The 17,721-nt window shown below is 42.1% G+C and overlaps 1 protein-coding gene across 1 annotated transcript in view; it reads right to left on the bottom strand.

The window, feature by feature from the left end:
* The window catches only part of LOC126259570 (nephrin-like), a 1,073,586-nt gene that overhangs the window by 608,797 nt on the left and 447,068 nt on the right, over positions 1–17,721 (bottom strand). Inside the window, exon 3 of the mRNA XM_049956477.1 lies at positions 16,826–17,034. Coding sequence (XP_049812434.1) covers positions 16,826–17,034 — 209 coding nt within the window. The remainder of the gene's footprint in view (positions 1–16,825; positions 17,035–17,721) is intronic.

The following is a 17,721-nucleotide window of genomic DNA, read 5'->3' as shown; positions in this document are numbered from 1 at the left end:
TAGCACACTTATTAAACAGTTAGAGATGATTACTTTAACTACTGCTTCAGCTGCATGCAATACTGGCTACATTTTTTGCTTTGAGACGACAGCTTCCGACACTTCCTTTACATCTACATTTAACTGCAAAATTATTTCTTCCCTTGCGCCATTTTTATGTATTCTTCATTTTCTGTTTTATTTTCTTCTCATTTATCATCGCTCTGACCGCATCAACTGTCGAACTGTTTCCCTGTTTAGTTGAAAAAGAGTACACGAACCGGTGCTCACGTTGTTCACTCTCCTCTCAAGGTACTGGCAGCTATCGAAAAGGTCTCAATCTTATTAGATCGTCTTTCTGTCTTTCGGCCCTGCGTCTTCTCTCTCTTCCTTTCTCTCTCTTTCTTTTGTGGTCGACTTAACGGTGATCTGCCATGTGGCACACGATGATATCGAGCCCCATTCGATCAATCATCAGCTTTCGAACAATTTTTTCACAGTGTTTGAACTTACAATTTTCGAGTTTAAGGATCCCACCATAACCCTCTTCTTTTCTGCGATTTCTTTCGAAGAAACTGCAGACACTTCTGAAGTAAAACATTGTGGCTATGCTCTCTGCTAGATCGGTCTTTCTTTTGTCGTTCTCAACCTAATACGTATCCTCACACTTTTCGTTGCGTGATCCACGCCAACGTTATTTTGAATCATAAACCCTCGACCTAACAGGTCACTAAATGGCAGATCTACCTCTACCATCAGTAACTGAAACTCATTTACCACGTTTAAAATATATCCCACTCGTACTTCCAGCTTTATTTGGCCCTCGGTCTCAGTTATCGTTTTGGTTAGCCTGAAGATCCTAATACTTTCTCTCGGCTAACACATAACTGTTTTCCAACAAATATCTTCCTTTATTATACTCACCTGAGTACCAAAAAAATATGTCAAAAATTTCATGGGATTTCCTTCAGCACGTTTACAGATTAATTAGACATTTTCATTCTCATCTGCACAGTTTACTATTAATATGATAAATCATGAGGTGTAATTTGACTGTATCTACACACCTGCCTTTAGCTTCCCTGATACCGAGGCGTTTTCTCTAACCCTGGACGATTGGGGCACAATTTGGCATAATGTCCTCGTCGATTGCAGGTAAATCACTTTCTTGATTTCGCAGTTTCACAAGTTGCAGCATGCCGAGGTAGATTGCACAGCAGGCACCATGCCAACTTCATCATGTTTGCTCTTGAGACGTTTCCCTCATCCAGCAATTCTTTACGCGGTTTTTGTTTTTGCACTGGCCAAAGTGTCCTTACGTAGTTTCCTGTTTGGCAGTTTTCGATATTTGTCCGCCTCTGTCATAGCTGTAACATTTTTAGTGCGGTTTTCTTTACTGCTGACAAGTACTTTCACAACACCATATAGGCTTTTCTTTACCGAAAATTAAGGCACTTCCTTCTGCAGAAGCTAAATCGATGGCTTCAGGGAGCGTTACAGTTTCTCCTCTTGATCTATTTATTATTTCAGTTCGGTCATCATACACCCCCTGTATGAAGACTGCTCTACTCAATTTGCCTGTCAGAGCGTTACTGTCAGAAATATCGGAGATGTCCATGGCTGTATTCATGGCTTCACTGAAATGATACTGCAGCATATTTCGACGGCCCGGGATCCCCACTGGACTATGGCTTCCGTAGGTTCTTGTCTACCAGTAAACGTATTACAACCATAAAAGTCAATGGTGCGTCGGAATTCATTATCTTCAACCAGAATAGATCGAACAGTAGGCCAGGAGTCTGACAGGTATCTTGCAAAGAGTTCACTTCTAGCTGAACATGTGATTCTAGCCCTAACGAATTTCAGTAATACTGCATGTTGAATAGACTCTACCAACTCAAAATGACTGTCACAATTATTAAGTAATTTGTTTAAGCGATCTTTCTTTCATTCGAAACTCTTGGGCACCAGTTTAAGAATCTGACAAGGTAACGTACAGCTTGCTTTGTGACGATTGCGATACGCTACCAATATCCTGCTCAGTTGTCAATTTTACTGTTTATTATCCTTTTACTTTATATGCTAAATCTTTCTCATGCTGTCCCGCAATATCTTACTTTGTGCCGGGGAACATTACCGCGCTGTCGCCTCTCGTGCCACAGTGCGCCTCCGACACACTGCCCCGCTGTATGTTTATGCGTGGCTGTCTTCCCTTTGAAAGCGGTCAGTCGGGCTGAATGCTGCAGACATCCCCACATCTACCTACTCAAATAGCCTGAAATTAATTATATCGTCCATACCCTGAAGATTCAAATTTTCCAAAATTCCTATTTCGACCTCTATATCATCATGAGGTTTTCTTTTTACTTTATTTCGTATTTAAGTTTTTATTACTTTTCATTTCGGAAAATATGTGCAGATACATAACTAGATCTCCAAAATGGTTAGTCTGTCCTAAGGATCATTCTTTGGTCGACGTTATATTTTTGCATGTTTTCCGCATTTAAGTGCACCGAGCAGTACATACAGTAAAATTTGTAAACCATCATCACGTGTGAATACACTGCCACTTTCGCCGCACTTATGTTTCCTGAATGTCTTCCATAGTTTGGTCAGCACTCCACAGTGACTAACCGGGTAGTTGCGTACGCCCCACTTACAAAAGTTGGCGTTGCATTTTGCGAAGGATACCCTAATTCACCTGAGGATGGTCCAGGTATCCTTCTTTAAATCTAATCCTGATAGAATAACTGCTGAGCATCTGGCTTATGAAGCCGATGATAGCCCGCATCTCGTGGCCGTGCGGTAGCGTTCTCGCATCCCACGCCCGGGTTCCCGGGTTCGATTCCCGGCGGGGTCAGGGATTTTCTCTGCCTCGTGATGGCTGGGTGTTGTGTGCTGTCCTTAGTTAGGTTTAAGTAGTTCTAAGTTCTAGGGGACTGATGACCATAGATGTTAAGTCCCATAGTGCTCATAGCCAAGCCGATGATATTTGCGTAATGAAGAAGAGATCCAAATAAGCATAAAAGCACAAGATGAAAACTTTCGCATTTTTTATAGAAATATGTGGCCGTGATGTCCTCTACGAAGCACATTATGTCACTATTCTATTCTTACCAGTTCATTTCTAGATTTAACCTGATATTTTGAGACTAGTCTTACGTATTACAGTTTTCATTTGACATATTTTGATTTCAAAATTTTTTTCTGTTATGTTTTTATCTGCAATATTTGACGCTGAATAAGTAAATTTTTATAAAACAAATAATTTGTGGGTGAAATACAAATAAAACTTCGATTTTTTAAAAGAGGAATGTAGAAATATGATAGGATAGAGTAGAGATTTGTTACTGCCATCGCCGACTGTGACTGGCGGTGAGATCCTCTAAATGGTAACGTCAAGCTGTCGACCACCAATCAAAACAAAACAGTTCATCACAAGCTGTGACATGGTCACAATTTTTTTCTCATCAGACAACCGGTTTCGGTCAATACTGACTATCTTCATATACGTGCATTTGTGCACTTTATATATATGACGAGGCATATCTGTTTTATAAAACAAAAGTCCTAATATACTGGAGCCATAGAGGCATCGTCAGATGGTGCCGATTTTGTGTTTAACATTTGACAATGCCACTATGGCTTTAGTATAATAGGACATGTTTTAATAAAACAGATCTGTTGTAGTTGTGGCCTTTAGTCCTAAGACTGGTTTGATGCAGCTCTCCATGCTACTCAATCCTGTGCAAGCTTATTGATCTCCCAGTACTTACTGCAACCTACATCCTTCTGAATCTACTTAGTGTATTCATCTCTTGGTCTCCCTCTGCCGTTTTTACCCTCCACGCTGCCTCAAATGCTAAATTTGTGATCCCTGGATGCCTCAGAACATGTCCTACCAACTGGTCCCTTCCTCTTGTCAAGTTGTGCCACAAACTCCTCTTCTCCGCAATTCTATTCAATACCTCCTCATTTGTTATGTGATCTACCCATCTAATCTTCAGCATTCTTCTGTAGCACCACATTTCGAAAGCTTCCATTCTCTTCTTGTCCAAACTATTTAGAGTCCATGTTTCGCATCCATACATGGCTACACTCCATACAAATAGCTTTCAGAAACGACTTCGTGCCACTTAAATCTATACTCGATGTTAACAAATTTCTCTTCGTCAGAAACGCTTTCCTTGCCATTGCCAGTGTACATTTTATACCCTCTCTACTTCGACCATCATCAGTTATTTTGCTCCCCAAATAGCAAAACTCCTTTACTACTTTAACTGCCTCATTTCCTAATCTAATTGCCTCAGCATCACCCAACTTAATTCGACTGCCCTCCATTATCCTCGATTTGCTTCTGTTGATGTTCATCTTATATCCTCCTTTCAAGACACTGTCGATTCCGTTCAACTGCTCTTCCAAGTCCTTTGCTGTCTCTGACAGAATTACAATGTCATCGGCGAACCTCAGAGTTTTTATTTCTTCTGCATGGATTTTAATACCTACTCCGAATTTTTCTTTTGTTTCCTTTACAGCTTGCTCAATATACAGATTGAATAACATCGGGGAGAGGCTACAACCCTGTCTCACTCCCTTCCAAACCACTGCTTCCCTTCCATGCCCCTCAACTCTTATAACTGCCATTTGGCTTCTATACAAATTGTAAATAGCCTTTCGCTCCCTATATTTTACCCCTGCCACCTATATAATTTGAAGGACAGTAGTCCAGTCAACATTGTCAGAAGCTTTCTCTAAGTCCACAAATGCTAGAAAAGAAGGTTTGACTTTCCTTAATCTATTTTCTAAGGTAAGTCGTAGGGTCAATATTGCCTCACGTGTTCCTATGTTTCTACGGAATCCAAACTGATCTTCCCAGAGGTCGACTTCTAGCAGTTTTTCCATTCGTCTGTAAAAAATTCACGTTTGTATTTTGTAGCTGCGACATATTAAACTGATAGTTCGGTAATTTTCGCATCTGTCAAAATCTGCTTTCTTTGGGATAGGAATTATTATTTTCTTATTGAAGTCTGAGGGTATTTCGCCTGTCTCATACATCTTGCTCACCAGATGGTAGTGTTTTGTCAGGACTGGCTGTCATAAGGCCGTCAGTAGTTCCAATTGAATGTTGTTTACTCCCGGGGCCTTGTTTCGACTCTGGTCTTTCAGTGCTCTGTCAAACTCTTCACGCAGTATCGTATCTCCCATTTCATCTTCATCTACATCCTCTTCCATTTCCATAATATTGTCCTCAAGTACATCGCCCTTGTATAGACCCTCTATATACTCTTTCCGCCTTTCTGCTTTCCCTTCTTTGCTTAGAACTGGGTTCCCATCTGAGCTCTTGATATTCATGCAAGTGGTTCTCTTTTCTCCAAAGGTCTCTTTAATTTTCCTGTAGGCAGTATCTATCTTACCCCTAGTGAGATAAGCCTCTACATCCTTACATTTGTCCTCTAGCCATCCCTGCTTAGTCATTTTGCACTTCCTGTTGATGTCATTTTTGGTACGTTTGTATTCCTTTTTGCCTGCTTCGTTTACTGCGTATTTATATTTTCTTCTTTCATCAATTAAATTCAATATTTCTTCTGTTACCCAAGCATTTCTACTAGCCCTCGTCTTTTTACCTACTGGATCCTCTGCTGCCTTCATTACTTCATCCCTCAGAGCTACCCATTCTTGTTCTACTGTATTTCTTTCCCCCATTCCTGTCAATTGTTTCCTTATGCTCTCCCTGAAACTCTGTACAACTTCTGGTTTAGTCAGTTTATCCACGTCCCATGTCGTTAAATTCCCATCTTTTTCCAGTTTCTTCGGTTTTAATCTACATTTCGTTACCAATAGATTGTGGTCAGAGTCCACATCTGCCCCTGGAAATGCCTTACAATTTAAAACCTGTATCCTAAATCTCTGTCTACCATTATATAATCTATCTGATACCTTCTAGTATCTCCAGGATTCTTCCATGTATACAACCTTCTTTCATGATTCTTGAACCTAGTGTTAGCTATGATAAAGTTATGCTCTGTGCAAAATTCTACCAGACGGCTTCCTCTTTCATTTCTTACCCCGAATCCATATTCACCTACTATCTTTCCTTTCTCTCCCGTTTCATACTCTCAAATTCCAGTCACCCATGACTATTAAATTTTCGTCTCCCTTCACTACCTGAATAATTTATTTTATCTCATCATACATTTAATCAATTTCTTCGTCATCTGCAGAGCTAGTTGGCATATAAACTTGTACTACTGTAGTAGCCGTGGGCTTCGTGTGTATCGTGGCCACAATAATGCGTTCACTATGCTGTTTGTAGTAGTTTACCCGCACTCCTATTTTTTTTATTCATTATTAAACCTACTCCTGCATTACCCCTATTTGATTTTGTATTTATAACCCTGTATACACCTGACCAAAAGTCTTGTTCCTCCTGCAACCGAACTTCACTAATTCCCGCTACATCTAACTTTAACCTGTCCACTTCTCTTTTTCAATTTTCTAATCTACCTGCCCGATTAAGGGACCTGACATTCCACGCTCCGATCCGTAGAACGCCAGTTTCCTTTCTCCTGATAACGACGTCCTCTTTAGTAGTCCCCGCCCGGAGATCCGAATGGGGGACTATTTTACGTCCGGAATATTTTACCCAAGAGGACGCCATCATCATATAACCATACAGTAAAGCTGCATGCCCTCGGGAAAAATTACGGCTGTAGTTTCCCCTTGCTTTCAGCCGTTCGTAGTACCAGCACAGCAAGGCTGTTTTGGTTATTGTTACAAGGCCAGATCAGTCAATCACCAGACTATTGTCCCTGCAACTACTGAAAATTTATAATTTACATTCATAATTTATAATAGGTAGTAGTATACATTATTCCTGATCCTCTGCATTAACACTAGGTATTCATCCAAGTACAACAGTGGGTGCTTACTTGGTTAGATCGCCTGCACCTTACACTATATTTACTCTACTGTCGTAACACTTAATATTTAACAAATAGGTTCAATTTGTCAGTGCATTTTGGGACGGTATGCCTGCTTCATAATCGTAGGTGCCTTATTTACTGTTACAGCTCGTCTTCATCCTCTTCAGTGTCACTGTTGCCGCTGTCACTGTGGGTGTCGCTGTCCACCCTCTGGAGATTGTTGTTACAGTGCATATAGGTATGTCTGTTATGTCGTCTCCACAAGTGATCTTCATGTGTTGTTTTGAAATACTGTCTGTTATTGAATTCAATTGTGCCCACTGTTCTCAGTCTCTTATTGCTATGTACAACGTGTGTGAGAAAAGTAATCAGACAGATTTTTTATCAAATTTTTATTTTTTTCAAACAACAATATCGTCCCTTCGAAGTAATTCCCATTGGCAGCTATACGTAGACGGAGTCATTGTTTCCGGTCTTGGTCGTAGCATTGAAAGGCTTCAGCTACTAGAGCCTTAATATGTCGGGCATATTCCCTTGAATATTATCCAGAGACATAAAATGACGTTCTTTAAAAACAGATTTCAATTTCGAGGAAAGAAAAATGTCATAAGGACTGAGATCAAATGAACAGGGATTTTACGGAACAACGGGAATGTCTTTTGGGGTCAAAAATTCCGTGATGAAAGCGCCCGTGTGACATGGAACGTTTTTATGACGCAGCATCCACTAATCTGTAATATCCGGCCTCAATCGATTCATCCTTTTCATGAGCCTTCCAGGAACATCTTTGTAAAACCCTTGTTTGAGAAATTTTTCCCGTAGGGACAATCTCACGAGACCACGCACACATCCGACGTGTCGTCGGTTTTTGAAGTTGAAGGTATTCCTGAGGGGGTTCACCTTCAACGCGTTCTCGGCCTTAACAGAATAATTTATACCAGCGAAAAACTAGCGCTCTTGATAAGCAATGTTCCCCATAGGCCTATTTCAACTTTCCAGAGTTCACATTCGTGGATTCGCCAAGCATCATAGCGTAAAGCTCTGAACTATATTCCACTGTTCCATTTTCATAACACCCAACAAAAACACAACTTCACTGATGGCGCACTCAGAAACCACATGAAGACTGTAAAATGGCTCTGAGCACTATCAGACTTAACATCTGAGGCCATTACTCCCCTAGACTTAGGACTACTGAAACCGAACTAACCTAAGGACATCACACACCCATACCCGAGGCAGGATTCGAACCTGTGACCGTAGCAGCAGCGCGGTTCCAGACTGACGCGCCTAGAACCGCTCGACCACAGCGGCCCGCGAAGACTGTGCGTAGCTGAAACTCGGATTAAGCATCTGGAAGGGACAAACACACAGGTCTACACAACTGAAGCAACACGGCGATGCCAGATCGCTTACAGTTGTGTCAGTTCCTTTACTTTTCTCACATACTACGTATATATATATATATATATATATATATATATATATATATATATATATATATATATATATTTCTGTTTCGGGGTATAGTCTAAGTGTAGAGTATGTCTATCGTTTGCGAATTGCTCGCAGAGAAGAAAGCGTGTCCTGGGAAAACGTTTTCCCCACTTGTGCCTGTGGATGTCTGTTTCAGAACGCGGTTTAAGTGCGTGGAATAAAGTCCGTGTCCAGTTAAGAAATGTGCTATTCCGCGTATGGGATCGGTATGTTTCATTCTCAACCGCTCGCTTATCTCAGGCAGGAAGTCGTACAGTCTATGTCCCATATCACTTACACCCCACTCACTTTGCTATGTATCCAAACGCCAGCTGTTACGGCAACGTGTCGTCTGTATCGGTATACAAGTTATTGTGCTTATCTTATCTAGTCTCCCCATCTTTAACCAGTATCTTGCAGCTCTGTATTTGATCGTGGTATTTCATTCCACACACAGTACATCCATGGATGTGAGCCGAAGGCTCCTCATGGTCTTGGTAGAACACTTCTCTGTTCCCGTCTTTCTAATACTTCGTTGGTGACCAGATACAGTTCCTTAGCCACGTGCTTTCTGCGAAGCTAAGTACTGATTCGAAGAGCAGGCAGTTGTATCTTCGTATGGCTGATAGAGGAAGTTGTACTGCTTTGAGTTTGGCTTCAAGAGTTTAAGTGGTATTTTTCTACTTTGTCTGTTGTTGGCTCTTAACGTGTTGATGTAAATTCAATTTTTCACCTACGTGTACCCCAAGATGGCGTGTTACATACGCTGGTCAAAGACTTGAAGAAGATAGATACGAACAGCCGTAATTTTATTTAATAATTTTGGTTATCCACCAGTTTCGGTGTCAACGACAAGAGGACTTAATTATTTTGATGGGTAGCGACCCTGAAACTGGTAGGTAAATAAAATTATTAAATATTGGGGTGGTGCATGTTCGTAACGTTTTTGTTCTGCACGTTGGTATTCCAGTTGTTATGTGTTTATTTATAGATTGATCTTTTTTTAATTGTAGTTCACTGTTTCTGTTTGAGCTTACATATTGTAATGTTGTTGTTTGGAGATAGTACGTGGAACTGTGGACATAGAAAACTGGTGTGCAAAGTGGAGAAGTCGTAACGCTTCCGATATATCCTATTGTTTTAGTTCAACACAGGACTTACAGCAGGCGCATATCAACTGATCTTGTGGCCTCAGACTCTTATCTTTTCCAGTCTCTATCGAAAATCTTTGAGGGACTTCTTTTCCGAATGAAAAAGGGCTCCGAGCATTGCTCGACAAATTCTTTGTTTCAAAACCACGTAATTTGTACATTTGGAAATCAAAAACTTACCTCAGCGTTAGCAGACTGTTGTACATAGTGAAGGAAATGCACAGGCTAAATCACTACAAACTTGCACCGCAAATATTGTGGAAATGCAAAGTGCTGTTGATGTGCGATTTTCACAGAACCGATTAGTACTCAGGGGCCTCTTATATTTAGCTGATCAACATATTGAAATAATAGACTGAAAGCGTATTTTTAGTGCAAACATACCCTGTTTTAAATGGGACAATGCTTATTGATACAGTATTAATAGACTAATATTAGGGTTTCCACACCGACACTTATTTATGCCTTTCAACGTGCGTAATTGTTAGGTACGACGTTGTTGTGTTTGCTTACAATGGTCTTGTGTGTTCCTTGAGTACACTGCAAGTTGTTAGTCAGTTAGTGAGTGGCCGATGAGATTTATCTATGCGGAAACAACCGACCTGCTCATGGTGTATGTAAATGTAGGAAGAACGCAGTTAGTTCTTGCACGTTTATGCGGCAATATATCCCAATAAACGTCATCCACCTAGGAAGTTATTTACCATTGCTAAAATTCATGGTGAAACCTTCAGCTGTCATTTATTTTGAACATTTCGCTACAGTTTCGTTAAATGAGCATTATGATACGTAGCTGGCAAAAACGGCTGGAATGGTATACCGTAATTTGAAGAAAAGTAATTTGCTCTTTAAGCCCGCAGCAGTACGTAAAAAAACTCACAATAATAACTGTGTTCGAAAATTTTCGCCAAGAAGCAAGTCCACATCGACAGATAAGTACGATAATTGTCACTGACCGAAACTGTTAGCGAATTGTGCAAAATAAATGACAGCTGAACGTTTGACAATGAATTTTAATAATTATTTGGTGGCTGGATATCTCTTCCTGCAAACATACGTAAATTGTTTGTCAATCTCTTCAACCAGTTACATGACTGCTATACTGTAACACGTATACAACGTAACACAAGGAAATAAACGACGACAAAAGAGGGAGGAAATTAATGTTCTTACTGCTATTGTTGCACTTAGCTCCCGTGCGATCGTACGTGAATGTGGCGTCATTAGTTTCGCAAGTGTCGTATCATTGTCCATCGACATAGGTTCAATCCCTATCACATCTCCCTCCATCAAGACCTGCATGGAAACGATTATAAGACTCCTACTAACTTCTGTACAGGATAGTCCAGGTGGATCACTTACCTTGTTTATTGATGAAGCCATACCAATCATGGCCAGTTAAACCGCCGAGACATGCACTATTCATCTGTTGAAAATCCTCAATTGCCTCGTCTGCTGGAACGTCAGCGTCCATGGAGTGTAAGCTAGTGTTGTTGTTAAAACGGCGATATATCGTTAATATTATGGCGATACCGTGAGCCGATATTTTTATATCATAATATATTTTTCCGGTAAATAATTGAAGTTCTCTGGAAACTGTAGTAGAACATAATTTTACATTCTCTGCGTGAAGGAGTCTTAGTACTTTTTGAGCTTTCATCATGTCCAATCTTTCTCTTAGACCGTGTGAAGCAAGTACATGTGGCGGAAAAGAAGAAGTCATATTGCATCGGAAAGAGAGGGGGGGGGGGGGGGTGGCGGTGTGAATGGAATATCAATATATGCAATGTTGCCGAAATGGCGCACCAGTTGTGTCAAAAAACAATTTTAACGCAACTAGTGTTCTATTTTATTCACATCGGCATTCTTCAAAATCGGTTGCTGAAAATTGTGAACAAAAATATAAATGACAAACTAGGTCTTTGCGGTGGGTGGGGACGTGTGAGGGGAAATTTGGAAATTTCTGGTAGGGTCTTATGGTACCAAACTGCTGATGTCATCTGACTTAAATTAAGTTACGCTAAGGACAACACACACATCCACGTGGGGAGCCGCGCGGACCGTGACAAGGCGCCCCAGACCGCTCGGCTACTCCGCGCGGCGTCTGAGAGGAAATGCTGATATAATCGATGCTCGGCTCTACCGACAGAAACTGCAACGTTCAGGTTCACCACAGAATTGTGACACTACAACTACGTACAGCTAGTAGATCGCTGGCGGTGGAAGAAAATAAAAAAAAGAAAAGACCTGATATGTGACGAAACCGAACGACGGATCTATCGGACACCTCTTATTGTGCCACTCACATGCAGTTACCATTGTTAGCAAAGTGGTTACCGCCAAGCGTGAACGCGCATCGTTTTCCTTTCAGTTCTTACTCTAAGGGGGATAGGCAGGCTGCTAGCTTGTTGATGTACAGAATCTCTATTAATAAATCAGTACTTAAATATACACCTCTAAACCAGCAGTGTACCCAATGTGGAGCAGATATCTTTATACGCATGTACATTGATAATTTTTCCACACATATATCTATACACCGATACATTTCTTCGATATATCAACAGACGAAATGATGAATCTTTAAATATCGATATATCGGATTCCCGATATTTAGTTTAAACGTGTGGTGTGGGATAGCTTGAAAGGTCTCTATTGGATTCCTTTCATGGTAATTTCTTAAATGTGTTGTCATTTACAGCATAAATTCCTCTTCTAAATTTACTTTGGTGTTTCTGACTCTATCTGGGAGGAGACTGAGCAGTGGAACGTGTTACTTTTACACATAAACAAGAACGATCTGTCGCACTGCTACACTTACAAACACAGTTTGTATGTAATTCATGTCACACAGTCTCATATGGAACCTACATGCGCTTTCTTTTATATAGTGTATATGATACGATACTGTCATCCACCTTCCCTTCTGTGTCAGAGGATGAATGAGCAAACGTATTTATAGCTGCATGCTTGATGGTAGCAGACAAGCCTGTCTGCTAGAGAACAGTAGGACCAACGTCAGAACAGGTAGCTACGCTTTCTAAAAGCAAAAAGGTTTCTATTCTTGGTATGGTCCTGTCCGTCCCTTGTCATGTTGGTATAGGAAGCTGCCTCTCTGGTCACTTCCGCTTGTATGTGTGAGGCACCCTCGGTAGGGGCCCACGCCAGTCTGTCCACGGCGAGCGTCTAAAGTGGTAAGATCTTTGGCTAAGCGCGTTTCTACTAAGTCAGTAGGACAATGGATTTCTTACGTTCAGCCTAACATAAAATTTAATCACCTTTGTTTCAGGTTTAGATCTAAAATATTTTCTGTTATCTTAAATTGCAATGAAGTGTAATTCGAGTGTGAAGTTCAGAATATCTTCCAGTAGTTGCTTTGTCACTACTTTGTGAGCAAAGTGGAACCACGTGTTAATGATCCGTAACTCTAAATAAGATCATCAATCTTAAATGCGAATGTGCGTAAGATTATAACGCCTCATTTTGACAATATTTTTCAATATAGCAACTTTTTTTTATGTTCAACCCACGTGGGGAGTACTGTATGAGACCAGTACCACGTGCTTATAAAATTGTTTGACCCATCAGGTTAATAGTATGACAATGGTAACCAGTTGGAGGTTTTTCTTTTGTAAACTGCGTTTCGATGTAATTTATTTTCATTATCAAAATTATTTATGGAGTCATACTCTTTGTGTAAACCATGTTGACCACTTGAAGCATGTGGTGTAATCATCAAAATAGCCCTCAGCTAGTCTTTTCGGGAAGATTTCACGTAGAGTTAGTATGAATTTAGTATACCAGTGTGTGGTAATTTCATGACGGACAGGATTGCGCTACGACCGTAACTTCTTTGGGTGAAAATTCAATCGTTTGGTTGTGGTTAATTTCCTCTTGCATATGTTTCCACGTTCTTCGTGTGTTATTTTTTGAATGCAGTCTTGTATGCAGTTTCCCAATCTTGGCTCCATACTTGATGTGTTCCATATTATTACAAACTCACATTTTAACAATCTTAAATAAGGCACCAGTTTGGTTATGAATCAAGTTTAATATTCTGAAATTTTAACAGAACAATTATCAATGTTAAAATAAATGTCCAAATATAAACCGATTTATTTCTTTTTATTTAAATTCTTTTTTTATATATATATCGACGGTTGTCATAAGGTGACTATTAAAAGATTATAATTAATGTTAGTTTGGTTGGGAGTTTGGTAAACTAGACTGAATACCTGGTGAAACAGTTGCTCAGTAATGCAAGGATAACTTCCCCAGGTAGCTCACAGCTTTTAACCCGTTTTTATTATCTTGAATATCAGTACCACTTTCAGAACAGCTTCATGCATCAACTTTACAAGATTTATAGGCCCTTTTTTCACAGACGCAACACTGAACGCGCATAAGTATGGCAGCATCCTAACAAGCCATCTTCCACGCATGTTTGAAGACATTTTGATCCCAGACTAGAATTATAATAAGGCACGTAAGAGGAAAACTGTCACCTTCTGTTGTGGTCGTGGTGCCCTGTACGGAGAACATACTGCAATGAAACTTCCTGCAGTTACACCTTAAACACAGGCGTGTGCAGGGATGCTAACTGCCCTTCGCTCCAATGCTCCATTGTCGCGTAACTCTAGATGTTCCGGAATTTTTTGAACAGACGTTGGAGAGATATGTATTTGAAATTTGTTGTAGCCGAATACACTGAGAAGCACGACGTGGATACAGTAGCATGTGAATTAAGGAAATACAGAATTAAGATTTGGATTACCCAGAGTATTGCCAAGTGCTATGGGGAATAGCTTGGTCAGTGACGCAGTGGAAAGGCTTTGCACATTATGACACAAAGATAAAATTCAGAGGACAGTGTACCATCCTGAAACCAATGGATAACTTAAAATCAGTCACAGAACCCGTTAAAGAAACATTGACACGCTACATATGTCATACAGTAGCAGATTACGACACCTAGATTGCATATGCTGTATTTGTATACAATACAATTCCTCACATTTCGACAGGGTATACCCCACGTGATTTATTCTTTGCGAGAGCGTGCGTTGTTTCCGGTATTTTTCAAAAAGATCTTGCAGAAGTCCTAAGCGATTACGATGACTATGTTACAGAATCAAAATAATGAAAGGAATGCCAATAACAGAGCGCCAGCGAACATAATCTCTAGATATAAAACCCAATGTCCCGGTTGACTGATTCAGTCACTCTGAGATATCATCGACCAGCCCAAACCACTAAGGATAGAAAATTGAAATTTATAGAGGGCACAGTTTAAGAACAGATTTTTCGAAGAACTACCAAGGTTTTTTTTAAAGCTACATCTACGAAAACTGGTATTTGACTTCTTAGATACAAATAAAAAAATTACATGTTTAACTGTTTATGGAAATTCAACTCCCAATTAGGTGAAATAGGGGATGAAACGTTATAAGAAATACTTCATTGTGAAATCATTTTTAAAGCAAAATCTATCAAAATTTGAATTTGACTTCCGGTTGAAAAATAAAGAAAACACATTTTACTGGTTTTTTTAAAAAAATGAACCCTTATGGGGAGTAAATAGCGGACGAAAGTTTTTATGGAAATATTTCATTATGCAAGCCTTTATGAAGCCAAGTCAGTGAAAATTTGTATCTACCTTCTCTTTGAGAAATAAAAATACAAGTATTTCACTGTTATAGGAAATTCAGCCAATAAGGGTGGAAATATTGGTGAAATACACTCCTGGAAATGGAAAAAAGAACACATTGACACCGGTGTGTCAGACCCACCATACTTGCTCCGGACACTGCGAGAGGGCTGTACAAGCAATGATCACACGCACGGCACAGCGGACACACCAGGAACCGCGGTGTTGGCCGTCGAATGGCGCTAGCTGCGCAGCATTTGTGCACCGCCGCCGTCAGTGTCAGCCAGTTTGCCGTGGCATACGGAGCTCCATCGCAGTCTTTAACACTGGTAGCATGCCGCGACAGCGTGGACGTGAACCGTATGTGCAGTTGACGGACTTTGAGCGAGGGCGTATAGTGGGCATGCGGGAGGCCGGGTGGACGTACCGCCGAATTGCTCAACAAGTGGGGCGTGAGGTCTCCACAGTACATCGATGTTGTCGCCAGTGGTCGGCGGAAGGTGCACGTGCCCGTCGACCTGGGACCGGACCGCAGCGACGCACGGATGCACGCCAAGACCGTAGGATCCTACGCAGTGCCGTAGGGGACCGCACCGCCACTTCCCAGCAAATTAGGGACACTGTTGCTCCTGGGGTATCGGCGAGGACCATTCGCAACCGTCTCCATGAAGCTGGGCTACGGTCCCGCACACCGTTAGGCCGTCTTCCGCTCACGCCCCAACATCGTGCAGCCCGCCTCCAGTGGTGTCGCGACAGGCGTGAATGGACGGACGAATGGAGACGTGTCGTCTTCAGCGATGAGAGTCGCTTCTGCCTTGGTGCCAATGATGGTCGTATGCGTGTTTGGCGCCGTGCAGGTGAGCGCCACAATCAGGACTGCATACGACCGAGGCACACAGGGCCAACACCCGGCATCATGGTGTGGGGAGCGATCTCCTACACTGGCCGTACACCACTGGTGATCGTCGAGGGGACACTGAATAGTGCACGGTACATCCAAACCGTCATCGAACCCATCGTTCTACCATTCCTAGACCGGCAAGGGAACTTGCTGTTCCAACAGGACAATGCACGTCCGCATGTATCCCGTGCCACCCAACGTGCTCTAGAAGGTGTAAGTCAACTACCCTGGCCAGCAAGATCTCCGGATCTGTCCCCCATTGAGCATGTTTGGGACTGGATGAAGCGTCGTCTCACGCGGTCTGCACGTCCAGCACGAACGCTGGTCCAACTGAGGCGCCAGGTGGAAATGGCATGGCAAGCCGTTCCACAGGACTACATCCAGCATATCTACGATCGTCTCCATGGGAGAATAGCAGCCTGCATTGCTGCGAAAGGTGGATATACACTGTACTAGTGCCGACATTGTGCATGCTCTGTTGCCTGTGTCTATGTGCCTGTGGTTCTGTCAGTGTGATCATGTGATGTATCTGACCCCAGGAATGTGTCAATAAAGTTTCCCCTTCCTGGGACAATGAATTCACGGTGTTCTTATTTCAATTTCCAGGAGTGTATTATATGATAATATTTCACTGTGAAGGTATTTTTGAAGCTAAATGTATGAAAATTTATATCTGGTTTCTCCGTTCGAAAAAAAGAAAATCATTGGCGGACAGGCAGTAAGTGAGGAATGGTAGGGCAGTACTCACCGATGACGGTGAGGTTGACGCGCGTGTTGCGCGTCTGCGCGATGCGGAAGTCGACACGGCAGCGGTAGGTGGCCTGGTCTCGCGGCAGCGTCTGGTCCAGCGCCAGCGCCGCCGTCTGCCCGGAGCGAACGAAGTAGGCGCGCCGGCCCAGCTCGCTCTCGTCCGACCACAGCTCCGCCTGAGAGAAGTCACGCTCCCGGGCGTCCACGCTGACGACAGAGAACGCGGGCCGTGGCCCCTTAGCACAGGTTGGGCTTCACCACTCTGCGTCAAGTCAAATGGTTCAAATGGCTCTGAGCACTTTGGGACTTAACTGCTGTGGTCATCAGTCCCCTAGAACTTAGAACTAATTAGACCTAACTAATCGAAGGACATCAATGCCCGAGGCAGGATTCGAACCTGCGACCGTAGTGGTCGAACGGTTCCAGACCGTAGCGCCTAGAACCGCTCGGCCACTTCGGCCGGCTGCGTGAAGTCACTGTGCACAGATTATCCCCCGTTTTGGCGGTACTAGCCAGCAGGGCTTACAGGACAAGACCAATTCGTTCAGTTTCAGTTACCGAAATAATAATGACCCAGTTATACAATGTAGGCTTTCAGGGCCGGTGTTGTCTTCAGTTGAAACTTCCTGGCTGAGATGCCGTGGTCGAAGTATAAAATTTGATCGAGCCCTTCATCAAAGAAAGGAAGGAGCCAGAAGTCAAGAGCAACAACGGTCACCTACGACATCTACATCTACATGATTACTCTGCAATTCACATTTAAGTGCTTGGCAGAGGGTTCATCGAACCACAATCATACTATCTCTCTACCATTCCACTCCCGAACAGCGCGCGGGAAAAACCAACACCTAAACCTTTCTGTTCGAGCTCGGATTTCTCTTATTTTATTTTGAT

Source organism: Schistocerca nitens, chromosome 5 (genome assembly GCF_023898315.1).
Source record: "Schistocerca nitens isolate TAMUIC-IGC-003100 chromosome 5, iqSchNite1.1, whole genome shotgun sequence".
NCBI classification, from domain to species: Eukaryota; Metazoa; Arthropoda; class Insecta; order Orthoptera; family Acrididae; genus Schistocerca; species Schistocerca nitens.
This window is presented reverse-complemented; position numbering and strand designations above follow the sequence as displayed.